The 13,003-nt window shown below is 40.1% G+C and overlaps 1 protein-coding gene across 2 annotated transcripts in view; it reads right to left on the bottom strand.

The window, feature by feature from the left end:
* Positions 1-13,003, bottom strand: part of sh2d3ca (SH2 domain containing 3Ca) — a 190,157-nt gene that overhangs the window by 45,732 nt on the left and 131,422 nt on the right. Inside the window, exons 1-4 of one of the 2 annotated variants that reach the window (XM_069703162.1) lie at positions 8,912-8,964; positions 7,359-7,649; positions 6,683-7,181; positions 3,462-3,501 (exon numbers count right to left, since the gene is read on the bottom strand). The exons of the other annotated variant lie outside the window; for it this stretch is intronic. Of the exons in view, the coding sequence (XP_069559263.1) occupies positions 3,462-3,501; positions 6,683-7,181; positions 7,359-7,649; positions 8,912-8,930 (849 nt within the window). The 5' untranslated portion in view covers positions 8,931-8,964. Of the gene's footprint in view, positions 1-3,461; positions 3,502-6,682; positions 7,182-7,358; positions 7,650-8,911; positions 8,965-13,003 lie in introns of those variants that run through there. 2 annotated transcript variants of the gene reach the window in all.

Below are 13,003 nucleotides of genomic sequence, written 5' to 3'. Positions count from 1 at the left end.
AACTGTGAATATTACATCCTAATTCTGCTAATAGATCCACCTAAATCCAACACACTGCGCCTTGAAATTTGGTGGAGACATTCATGTTTACTTAGATGATCATTTAACTTTTCTTCCAGCGATACCATCAGGTGAAGAATTTCAATTTGTTCACCACTATATAGCCAAACACATGTGAACCGAATGGAATTCCCATCATCTTCATCTTTGATATATTTGGTTTTGTGCATCACAGAGCTGCTAGAATATCTGTAGTTGTTAAGCTGATCAAGTTTATAAGGCGACTGAAAGGTACCTGACCAACACACAAAAGCTTATCTTCAAATTTCTGGTGCATCAACTGCAAACACTGAAAATGTTTACGTGTACCAATGGAAAAGTCTTAAATACACTGGCTGTCACAGTGGGTTTTATGAAACTATATAATACAGTATATATAACCAAATTTAAGTGATTAATGACATCATCCAAGACATAAATGGCTTTTCAATACACCCAGTGCATTTGTGTGTTGACATGTCTGTACTTTGTGTCTTTGTCAGTCTGTCTGCTCAGAGAAAGAACAATGACTGAACTCTTTTCAGGGGTGTGTTACCAGCCTGATGGTTTACACCCCCACTCATTTACAGAGGCGCCACAAAATTCAATCTACTGTAATAGTCTCTCTCACTCTCTCTCACACACACACACACACACACACACACACACACACACACACACACACACACACACACACACACACACACACACACACACACACACACACACACACACACACACACACACACACACACACACACACTTAATTTAATCAGACAGCACACAGACGTGCAGATTTTGAAAATTTAAACCATTCGCATAATCAAACACTCAGCTATGCACAGACACACAGCTGATCCCCTTCACATGCGCACATATTTTTTTTCTTTACCGTTGCGAGTGCCGTGCCAGACATATCGTTAATAAACCTCATATGAACTGAGCCCCCCCCCCCTCCCACTCTCCCCCGCACACCCAACGCCCCTCCCATCAAAGTGCAACCACACCACTAAACAGGACAGGAGACAAAGCAGGGCTGGGCTGCAGGCAAATATAAATGCACACAATCATAAAGCATGAAACCACACACATGCACGCCACACAGACAAATTAAAAAAACAGCCACACACTTAGGACCTAGACTGAAAGATTAACACAGTATGGTCGGGCCTGTTTTGTCACCAACAATAAACCAACAAAACCAGTAGATACTGCCTGACCATCTGTGTGTCCCCGTGACAACTGAATGATGATGGATATTTGAAGATAAAGCTGATCAAAATTAAGAACTCGTAAATACTTTAGGGACTTTCTTATCAATTGCTTATTTTCTTTGAGAATTTTCAAATTGGTTTGAATATCTTTTTTCTGTTTCACATCGTCTAAGTATTTTGTGCGACACCGTGGGTGTATCTGTAAATATATGCCCACGTGTGTGAGCACATGTACAAAACTGAAGGAGAGTCACTGCTCTGGTCTCTCCCATTATAACAGGGAACAGTGTGGCCAAGTCCTGATTTAAACATCAGCTGTCATAAATGTTTCAGAGAAATGGAAGGAGATGGAGGGATCGCCGGCAGCTCTAAGGGAGAGGGTGGGGCGGTGGGTGGCAGCGGGAGGGGCTGTTGTGGTGGTTGAGGGCAAGAAAAAGGAGACAAGAAACAAATTTGGGTGACAAAACATGTAAAGTGGGGTTTTAAAATGGAAGAAAAAAAAAAGGTAGGTGAATTGAGTTAAAAGCTGGAAAATGGTTTCTTAGCCCTTCAAACAATGGTAAAAAACCTCTTAGCAAGAGCTCTAAAGTCCACCATATGTCAGGCTTATTTATAGTGGTTTAACACCAGAACCAAAAAAGTTAATATTGCATGTCAGTTTGAGAGTGGTCTTAACAGGATTAAGTCCGAAGGTCATCCATGTCTCAAACCTCCACTGTCAAATACTGACAGAAAAGCCCCACATAGCAAGAATAATCTCACAGGAAGTGCCTTCATTTGTGTGTCACAAACTACTATATTTAAAGAACCACTTACTGTAGCGCCTTGTGTGATTAAGCCATTGTTTATTTTAGGACGAAGTTCTTTGGCACAACTTTAGTACTGACAGACTGATCGGCCTTAATACAAAGCAGTGTTTTATAGTGAATATGGAATAAAGACTACATCACTTATAACACATTAACCTTCCAGGAAAAGAGCAGAGGCACTATTTCAGACAGCAAACCACACATTTTTGAAAAGTTGTTTAGGCCATATATTGATGCCAACTTTTTGGCTGTACTAATACGAGACAGCTTATTGTTATTTATATTCTCTCACGTCATCTAAAGTTGGTTTACATCAGTTAGTACAAACCTGAACTGTCCATTATGAGAAAGTGACGAATGCCAAACTCTAAAGTCTGACTATTTCATGTATATTTTTTTTAAATTGATAATGTGAAAACATTATGATTGGGCCTGTAAGCATGTTTGTTGTAAGCAGTGTGCAGATGCCCCGGATGGTCGGCTTCTGACGTAAAAATCCTATCAAGGACAGCAATCCAACTGCAGTCAATTTGTTGTGGCCGGGGGAAGCTGGATGTATTTGTTTTACAAAAGGAATACAGGTCAGGGTCACAGGAGAAGGCTTTTACCACCTCGCCTGTGATGTATAATCAATAGAAAAACAGCTCCCAAGAGCTCCACAGTTCACTTCTTTCCTTCCCTTTCTCTTTCTTCTCCATTCCTTCCTTTTCGAGCTTCGCTTTCTTTCCCTCACTTCCCACTTTTGACCTCAGCTCAAGTGTTTGTTTGTAGTGTATATTTAGGATGCATGAATCCTCACTATCCGTCTCCAAGGTCACGAAACAGCTCCAACGCTCCGAGCTTTTAAAGGAGCTCCCAACTCGAGTGGACGGCTCCATCTATTGGCTGCAGCAGAGACTACCTGCCAGTCGCACCGTGCTGACATTAGCACTGCTTCACTCCAAATTCAATTAACTAAATGGCAGGCTGAATTCGGCTAAATGCAGAGTGAGCCTGCTGAAATGAGCATATAGCTGCTGAAGACTGAGGGCTAATAATCAGCCACAATCACATCTGAGCACTGACATTAAAAAAATCAAATTCAATAATACTGGAAAGAAGAGGAAACTCCAATTGAATTGCGTATTCAGGCGGAAAACTTCAGCTAATGTCTACTGTCAGGTATTAAAAATGTGCGGCTGGAACAAAAAAAAAATCTCATGAAATGAGAAAGTAAAAACTCAAATTATTAAGAAGAACAGTTGCTGGTTTTGTCAATCTCTAAATGACATATCATTTTTAGCCACTTAAAAGTTAAACTTAACATTGAAATAAACATATGCACACAGCACATCATACACACATTCGAGCCGGAAGACGCATATACAGATGAGGACACATCTGGACAGAGCAGACTTACCTGAACGTATTCTGCCTGCTTCTCTGCCTGCTCCATGTGGCTGAAAAGGAAGAAAAACAAAAGAGGGTAAGCTGGGAAAAAAAAGCAAAAGAGACATGAAAGAGAGAAAAATGTTGGGCAATGTAAGAACAGAGGGGGGGGGGGGGAGCTGTAAACATCTGTCCAAGTTTTGTGTCCACGTGCTTTTACACACACTTGTGCTGTTGTGTTTGATCTGCTCTTCTAACAGGTGTTATCACAGACAAGAAAAACATGGCTGTATTCCCATGGCTGTACAGGCTCTAAAAGCACTGTTTTGGTCCAACGTCACAGACAACAGAGAGATAACAAAACCCTGCTGAGCATCTAAGGTTGCTGAATTATGGAGCTGGCCTCTCAAATCTCTCGGGCACCATAACTCAGTCTTTAACACTCATGATGGATCCCGATCATGTGTCAAAACCCCCGCTGTTCTGCGTTCTTGGGAGCCACACTGTGGATACCGCTGTGCAGCTTTGTGATACAGCGCGGGAGCGAGTAAAAGGAGGGCAATTACACTCCCAGACAAGTTTTAAGATCAATCAGCGCAGCTCCCAATTGCGTGATGGGGCTCAGAGGGCCCAAAGCAAAGCTGTGCCACACATGACTACAGAGAGGTCAGATCAAAGGGTCTTATCAGGGCAGCGGGCTGGGGAATGTTAATAGGTCCCACAGTAGAGGAGGTCTATGTTCCCTCTCCAAGCTGCTCCTGTACTTAAACTCCTGCTTGGAGAAATAATTGTGCAAAACTGAATATTTTTGCCGCCGTCATTTGCACCGATAACATCAGAATTTATCTTGGAAAGAACGAGAGAAAAGAGTGAGCAAGCTGTAAATACTAAACATGCCAGTGATACATGAGCTGCTGAAGATAAACACCACAGCAGATCCCGACCATCAATAAACAAGAGATAAAGGCAGTTTTAAGCATACCTGCCAGGGTCTCAACACTTTACAGAACACACGGTAAACTCTTACAAGTCAGATTTTAAGTGGGATCACTGTCTGAAACGGCTTAAAAATTAACATATTGATTTTTCTGACCAAGACAACATTTTTCAGCGTGTTGACACTGATGATAAACTTTCTTAAAAAGGTAACTTGTCTGTAATATTATACTTTTTCAACTTAATTTCTATTTACTTCAGATTAAAACACTCATATCTTGTAATTCTGCTGCGTTTGTAGACCCAAAGTAAGTGTGCCCATTCAGGAAGAATGCATACTTGCTTATGTTTTTTCTTGTGATTTTGGTCAATATAAGGGAACTAACAAGGTTCGTGACTAATAAGTTATTTTGTCAATTAATTAATGAATTGCTTTGTTCATAAAATCTCAGAAAAAAAGATAAAAATGTCTAAGTCAAAGAAGGCAAGTTGAATTTGCTGAACCAACCTTAAGGACATTCAGTTTGATGTCCTACGTCAAAGAAAAGAATCAAATAATCACTTCCAAGATGAAACCATTGATGCTGGTTAGTTTTCGATCAATCCATTAATCAACTAACCGTTTCAGATCAAGCAATGACAGGAACATGAAGTTAAAATTCCCTCTTCACCTTTTCAAAGGAGTCGACATGCTTTGTTCTTTGAGGGACAACAAAGCTACAGAACAAAGCCCCCTATTTGCCAGCCGAGCTGATTATCGCAGGAAACACAGTGACAACATTTCATTTCAGAGCCATTTCTTACCAGCCACCAACACTGCCCGGGAATCAGCTGAAAGGGTTTTCCAGAAAAGAAGTGAAGAGCTGCTCTGTGGCAAGACATGAGTGACTTTATGGAGGAGGGAAATGGACAGCGGAGCTGAGAAATGGAAAGACCTGTGATTTAGGGTTGAACTGACAGAGAGGGAGCTCTTTGATGTGAACTTGGAGTACACTATGGAGCGATATTTCCCACGGTGCCTGGCCTGAACTAATGGGCTGATGCTGCACGATCACACATAGGAGCCCCCTGCATGCCAGCACACACAGCCACAGACGGCCTAACAGCACGCGCGCGCACACGCGCGCACACACACACACACACACACACACACACACACACACACACACACACACACACACACACACACACACACACAGACAGACACACACAGACAGACAACGTGCACATCCCACTGTAACACGATACACGCACTGTGCTATCATGCATGGTATATTGGCGGCAGGGAGGTCTTGGCATGTCATGGGAAATAGCGACGAAAATGCAACCTGCTCGGCTGAGAGGAGGGGGCGGGGAGCTCCCTGCGTTTCCTTCAAACTCTTCAACCTCTGATTTTTGTTGATAAATCAACATGAAATGCACACGTAATAAACTCTCTCTCTCACACACACACACACACACACACACACACACACACACACACACACACACACACACACACACACACACACACACACACACAAAGAAGCTTATTTCGGTTGGTCTCCTGTGTGTGAGAACAAATCAATGCAAAATGAGAAATCATCAGACCGGCAGCTTTCCTGCAGCATTTGATCAATAAAAAGGAATTGATGTTACCTGCTGCCTTAAAAAAAAAAAAAAAAAAAAAAAAAAAAGTGAAGTCATGAATCCTGTTGTCTTTACTCACTTCAAGCCCATCGCCGAGGACAAGTCCTGTCCACTGCAAACTCGGCACAAAATTAATTGTCCAATTTCTTAGCGCAGTTTAACCACTGACTGTATTTATAAACCCGCAGATCTGCGCCCCCTGGCGTGCGCACATGAAGGTCAGGCGCTACTGCCCCCCCGTTCTCAGACTCGTACACCCTTCCTGCTATATCTGACCAACGTTTTCTACGCTTCAACGTATGTTAAGGCCCAGATTTGTGGTGTGATTAATTTACGAAACAAATAATAAAACGCATGAAACTGAAATACTGCAGGTCTTAAAACTCGATTTTGACAAGTGGTCAGGGAAGTGTTTACATCATTTAGCCTACTGAATTATCAATGCAACCATATTATCGCCCTTCGTTAAAAATACTGTAAGTACAGCCAAATTGATAGAAACATCTTCTCTATGATTAAAAGAAAAAGTACTGCTTCTGCGGAGAAATGTGACATCCGATTATATATTTATTACTTTTAGATTCTATTTAGTGATGAAGTAATGCAACCATTATTAAACAAAAAAAAAAAAGAACAAAAAAAAAAGGAAAAGAAAACAAACTATAATTGGAAATAAAGAAAAGTCACCTGCTGTCCGAGTTTTGGTTTCCTTTGTGGGCTCCTTCAGCCTCTTCCTTTGGTTCAGAGACAGGCTCAGACCCTAACCCATCAACTTCACCAGTTCCATCATTCCCCTGACTAAGAGGAGGTGATGAAGTCTCTTTCTTGAATTCAGGGTTCAGGTCTGAACTTTCCTGGGTGACGCCTTGCATGTCCCAAGTCCCTGTCTGAAGTTCAGCACTCTCGCCACCAGATGACGCCACATCTCCACAGGCAGCTGTGGGACTAGGGTTGGTGTTTTGGGTATTTGTGGCATCACCTTTAGGTCCAGGCGGTGTCTTGGGATCAGTTGGAGAGTCTGGGTTGATCCCACTGTCAGCTTTAACTGGAGCTCCATCCCCAGACGCTTTGGATGAAATGCCTAGGAGACTCAGAGACACGTGGCTTTGGCTCCCTGCAGGTCTCTGGCTTTGACTTCTGCTGATGCCGCTCTTGTTTTTACTCTTCTTATTGCTGCTTGGGCATCCTGTAGAAGAACAGGACAAGAAAAGGCCAAAAAGAAAAAGACAGGGGGAGGCAGAGAAAAAAATAAAAATAAACATGAGAGAAAGCTTCACAGCTGATGGATTGTTATTTCGCCAAATTCTTGTGAAGGTAATTGCTAGGCTGAAGTTAGAGCTGATCATTTCCGCAGCAGCTTAACCTTTGGTACTCTTGTCCCTCTTCTTCATCAGTAGCCGTGGCAGCGTTCCCATATGTGTATAACTCTCACTGGAGCGGACATAGCTGGCAGTGCGCGGACGCATAGCCCCCATGTCGTCCAGCGTCGTCTCAGCAACCGGAGTCAGGCTGTCAGTGAATGCACAACTGTCACCGTCATCTCCAGGGACACATCCTGCTCCGGCTTCAGACTTCGACTTGGAGGCCTTGGAGTCTGATTTCTCAGTGGAGCGGCGAAAAGAGAGGTTGGTAAGGCTGCCAAACCATTTGGAACCTTGAGATGGGAACAGAGTGGTCAGTATGTGGTGACAAGCCTGCAGAATAATCTAGTCCCAATTCACCTACTTCCGTCGGTAACACTTACAGTAGCCTACACTTCATGTGAGTACACTACATAGGGGAAATTGCATGCGACTGTTGTGCACTTAACTGAAATGAAGGCGACAACATTTTAATGCATCACTCTCTGTTTCACACACAGTAAAAAAATGCTGACAGTTTCTATCCAACAGCAGTATGAACACTTTTGTGGAGACATAGTGCAGTGATCACTTAAATAGCTGGAGCTTCCTCGGTCGCAATTTTCAGCAGCTTGAAAAATAGGTTGGTGGTCCCTCCTCCTCCGCTCAGTAACCAAGATGTTTGGTGTTTTTTTTTTTTTACGTTATAACTCAATGCTAGAGGAGATAAAGACTTACATAAACATTTGTGGCACAGTCAAAGCTGTTACACTTAAGTGTCTCATGTTTATTACTACATTTTTTGACTGTTAAGAGTGCAAAATACTTGTCAGTGTGAACACAGTTATACATGCAAAATTACAAGTATAAGTATGTAAGTATGCGAATTGAGGGGCAGCCTGAATCATTTATTTACTCTCCAGTTTCAGTTTTAAATTCATCCTTTACTTTATTTTTTTCTGCCCAATGCTCACATGTTAATTGCATTTTAAACATTCATATTTGTAACTGTCATTAATTAATCAAAGATTTAACAACATGAACTGTGTACTGTGTGTGTGTAAAAGTAGCAAAAGCGGTAGGAATTTAATTATGGGGGGAATAGATAGGTGGGAGGGTTTCAGGAGTCTATATATAGTTTTGCTATTGTAAATGGTTCTTTAAGAAACAAGTCATTCACTTCCTGTTGTAGAAAAATTTGTTTTAAAGAGCTCATAGCTTGATGAAATAGAAGCAATCAGCAAATGAATCTTTGTATAAAGTGAACTGTATTTGTATATATTAGGATTTGGAAGTCTCTGACAAAAAAAAGGTCTGCTTTTAAAGAACACATGATTTAAAACATTTATGATGCTGCACTATAAAAAACACTACTTATGTTACCGAATAAAGTCTTTAAAATAGACTCTATATTTTTTTTTAGATAAATATTGTAGTCAGTGGATGTTTGTGTGTCATCATAACCACCAAAACATTTCAAAACTGTGTCTTCTTCAGCTCACACCCTGGCCTATTATAAGTATCACAAAGAGTGGCTGCTCTGCACAGACTCACACAAACACACATGGTAACTCACCCAATTTCCGTAAACTCATGTTGTGGCTCAGCTGCAGGTGGGTTGCAAATAGACCCTCTGAGAAAAGCTGCAGTTAAACTGAAGAGAAGAGACAGATAGGGAGGATAACTTCTTGTCAAAGAGGAGCACCCTCGGTGCACGAACCACAGTTCCTCTCTGTGGGTGACATGCCGCACACACTTTGTTTGCGTGAGAAAGAATGAAACTGAGAGATGATAGCGGCAACAGGGGCAGAGCAGACCTGACACTTCCTGTGTAAAGCACCAATGGTTAGAGGAAATGAAAATCTAAGAAGACGTGACAAAGGTTGGCAGGTTAAGATAAAAAAAAATATATGAATATATGAAACACATGAGGGTGAATTATGGCCGGGTTGAAAATGTGTTGATAGAATAGAAAGCATGCCGATGGAAACTCTGAGGTTTGTAAAGTGTTTAATACAGAAGTGCTGATTGGTGGCACCCCATTGAAAGAAAAGGCTCATAAACAAATTTAGAGGTAATAACTCACCTTTGATATCATCGATTATCTACATCAAACTAGGAATCTTGTCATCTTCCTGCAAAGTTAACGTTAACGTTTGATGTCTATTCTCAAAATTTTAAGGGAGGAATAAATACAAAAAATGAATGAAGACTACTAATTCTAATAATTCAATGAACTAAAACATACTTTTGTGTGAATTGGGATTATTTGTTTGAATGAAAGTCTGCACATCTCTGGGTTATGATACTTTTTTATTCTTTTCTTCAGGCTGCACTGATGTGTATGTCCATCGCTGTATTTTTATGTCAAATATTTGCATTTTTGGGTTTTTGCACAGGTGGTGTTTTGTATCTGAAACTTTGTATCCATTACGTTTTACTAAATTACACTTAAAATGTCTTCAGAAAGCTGAACATAAATCAGTGGCATCACAGAACTCCCCTCTTTATAAACTTGATGTGCCTGTCAGTCGTAACCAACTCAAGTAGTGCAGCAAACACAGAGGTCTCCAAAGATACCAAATATTTCAGGTGGAATTTTTGATATATAAAATGATGCAAAAGCAAGAATATATCACTTTAAAGGAATATTGCAGCCATATAAAACATGGAGTTGTGGGTTTGAATATTTCCCCTTCACTGGCTATAGTTATTATGACAGAAGCAAAAAAAAAAAAAGGAAGTCAGTAAATAAGGTGACTTGTTATACAAAAACAAAATCCACCTAAGGAGGAGGTCGGGGTGGAGAACTGCCTATATGGTCGTTGAGGTTGGAAAACGTAGGCTCTAACGAGAGCTACCATCCTGTCTACTACTGACGGTCATGTTTGTTTTCTTTTAACCAAGACAAAAAAAAATCCAACCAGTCAGACTGTTATCTGACTATTGATTTAGCGGCTAACGTTACCCAGCTGCCCAAATATATGAGCTGATTGGCACCTACTAAATCTTTTGGTAGATTCAGGAGGTCATTATCAACAACATGTCTGACAGTTGGACAATATGGACGACAAGCATACGTGACCTTTGTTTAGACAGAAACAATAATCAACATGTGAAACATATGGCTGGGAAATCTGTCCATAACCTTAATCAAGTAATTTTAGTTGCCAAACTTACCCACATTTTTTTGTTTATGATAAATGTTTTTAAGTGAAATTATATTTGGTTAATGTATACAGTATATTGTTTTATTTATTGCTTACATATTGTTTTCTCCTGGTCAGTCAATAACAATTTTTGATTCCTTTATTTTAATTTTTTTTTAACTTTTTAAATAGGAATATGACTTGCTTTTAAAGTAATAATTTAATGTATAATGAAGAAATGAACTACACAAATGCAAAATATTAATTTTTCTTTCATTTTAGTGAGACACTAAATATCAATTATTATTAATGTTAATCTTTTTTATAAAAAGAAATGCAGTATCTTTAAGTTTAATATGCTGCTACAATAGCATTTAAATAAGTCATGGCTACAACAATAATGTGGTGTATACTAGTTCATGTAGTAGAATTTAGCTTGAGTAATGTCATGGCCCCTTCACTTCCTGTTGACTCTTGTGTGTGAAGCTTTTGTGAAGACGCCTTTCACCTTCCTGTCAGCGCTCAACCACACCAGCATAAGAAAATGTGACGAGTGAAGGCGTAGAGCAGAGTACATAAGAGCAGAATGAAACTGCAGTACAACTGAAACAGCCCTCCTACTGAAGATCATTTACATCATTCTACTGTATTTATCGTTCAACAAAAGTAAGAAGCTACAAAGGGTTGTTGGTTGGTTTCTTCTGTCATCTATTTTTTATCCAAAGATGCCAAATCAATCCAAAAATGACATTTTAGTCCTAAACATGTCACTGCTCAATTGTTTCATCATCACATTGGGTGATTTTGTGATCAGCAAAACGAAAAGAAATTAAAAATGAACACATGCATACTCAACTAAAAAGCTTTTTGTCATAGAAGCTGTACTTCTGTAGACCCAGCCCTAAACTTCCTCTGGATGGCACCACAAGTCCCTGAAAAAACATGTACGTCCTTCGACCTCATGTGGGTGCTTCACCACAGATTGCGGTGCGTGCATGTTTCGAAGATTTAGAAAACTGCTGCACATTTCAAATTAACTGTTGCCCAATTACCAGCTTCATGGTTGATTTGGTTCCATCACACGTACAGGACAAACCTCATGTAATCATTCTTGTATCTTAAAAAGGATGTTTTTCAATGAGGACACTTTGTCCCTTTTGGCAGCCTAGTAAATGAACCAAGCGAGTGTGACTGCTGACCGTTGTTCTGCAATCCACCAGTGTGGACGTAGAGGAAGTAAAGTGAGAAATGTGGTACAGTGCAACAGACACACACACACACACACACACACACACACACACACACACACACACACACACACACACACACACACACACACACACACACACACACACACACACACACACACACACACACACACACACACACACACACACACACACACACACACACGAAGTCACACACACCCTGAAGTAACAGTTTTTTTTTCATTTTGGACTCTGTGTCCTAACCAGCTTTTCCACAGAAGTAATTTGCTAGAGTGAATGGCTATGTGTGTGCGCGTTGTACCTGTGCATGTGTGTGTGTTCTGCTTTAATTTCACCTTGATGAAAAACAAGCCTTCAATAATTCAACTCTGTGCCTCCTCATATGATGACAAATATCAGTCACTTGAATGCAAGGCCACACTGGTGCACACCACAGCGAGGGAAACTCACAAAACGGAGACTTTGTTCAAACAAAAATAGAAAAGCTGTCAATTGAGGTCCCTCCCACCTCTGGCTGAGTCTCACTCTATTTATTTTTCTGTGTGTTTATTTCCCCAAATAAATGTGTAGTGTGATACAACACTAAATATTTGATAGCTTGTGAGTTTTAAGAAAATATAACAGTATCTTTAGCAGCAAATATCACATAATTATTCCTCTAAATTTGTAATGTAAAGGGTAATGTACTCACATGTATATTTTCTTTAATAGATTACAATCATAAACGTTATTGTTGCTATTGGTCATTTATATGATATTGCTGCATGCTGCCAGAAATAAAGCAGTTAATAGGTAGGTAATATATATGATAGGTAATATAGATTCAGGACTGTCAGAAATAAAGAAATGCATTTAGTATTTAAAGAATCCATGCTATTTTAAAAAGCACTATAACATGGCCTCAAAATATAAAAGCATATGCTTTAATGATTATTCTTTATTGCCTGTTATATTTTCAGAAATATCAGCATTAACGTTTGGGGAAGCAGTTTTAATATCATCTGTACTGGGATAATTCAGTTTATAGTGAAAAACTGGGCAGTCATTTTTTTTGCATTACTCAAGTCCGACTTGCTGCAATGTAGCAAATTTGTAAAATGCTGCTCCAAACATCGCTTTGAATGCAATATAAACTTATATCTGGATGAATTTAACAATATATTCTGCAACGTTTCTGTGCAATGCAGGTCATGATTATACTTCAGTCTGATCCTGCTGACAATGTTCTCTTGAGGATTTACTGGGGGTACTCTGTAGCATGAAACAGTTACAGTGGAGGAAGACGTCTCC

Source organism: Brachyistius frenatus, unplaced genomic scaffold (assembly GCF_029030835.1).
Source record: "Brachyistius frenatus isolate BFR_SWC_R1_liver_20210118 unplaced genomic scaffold, ASM2903083v1 Contig_3, whole genome shotgun sequence".
NCBI classification, from domain to species: domain Eukaryota; kingdom Metazoa; phylum Chordata; class Actinopteri; family Embiotocidae; genus Brachyistius; species Brachyistius frenatus.
Note: the sequence above shows the minus strand (reverse complement) of the source record. Positions and strands in the feature narration are given on the sequence as shown.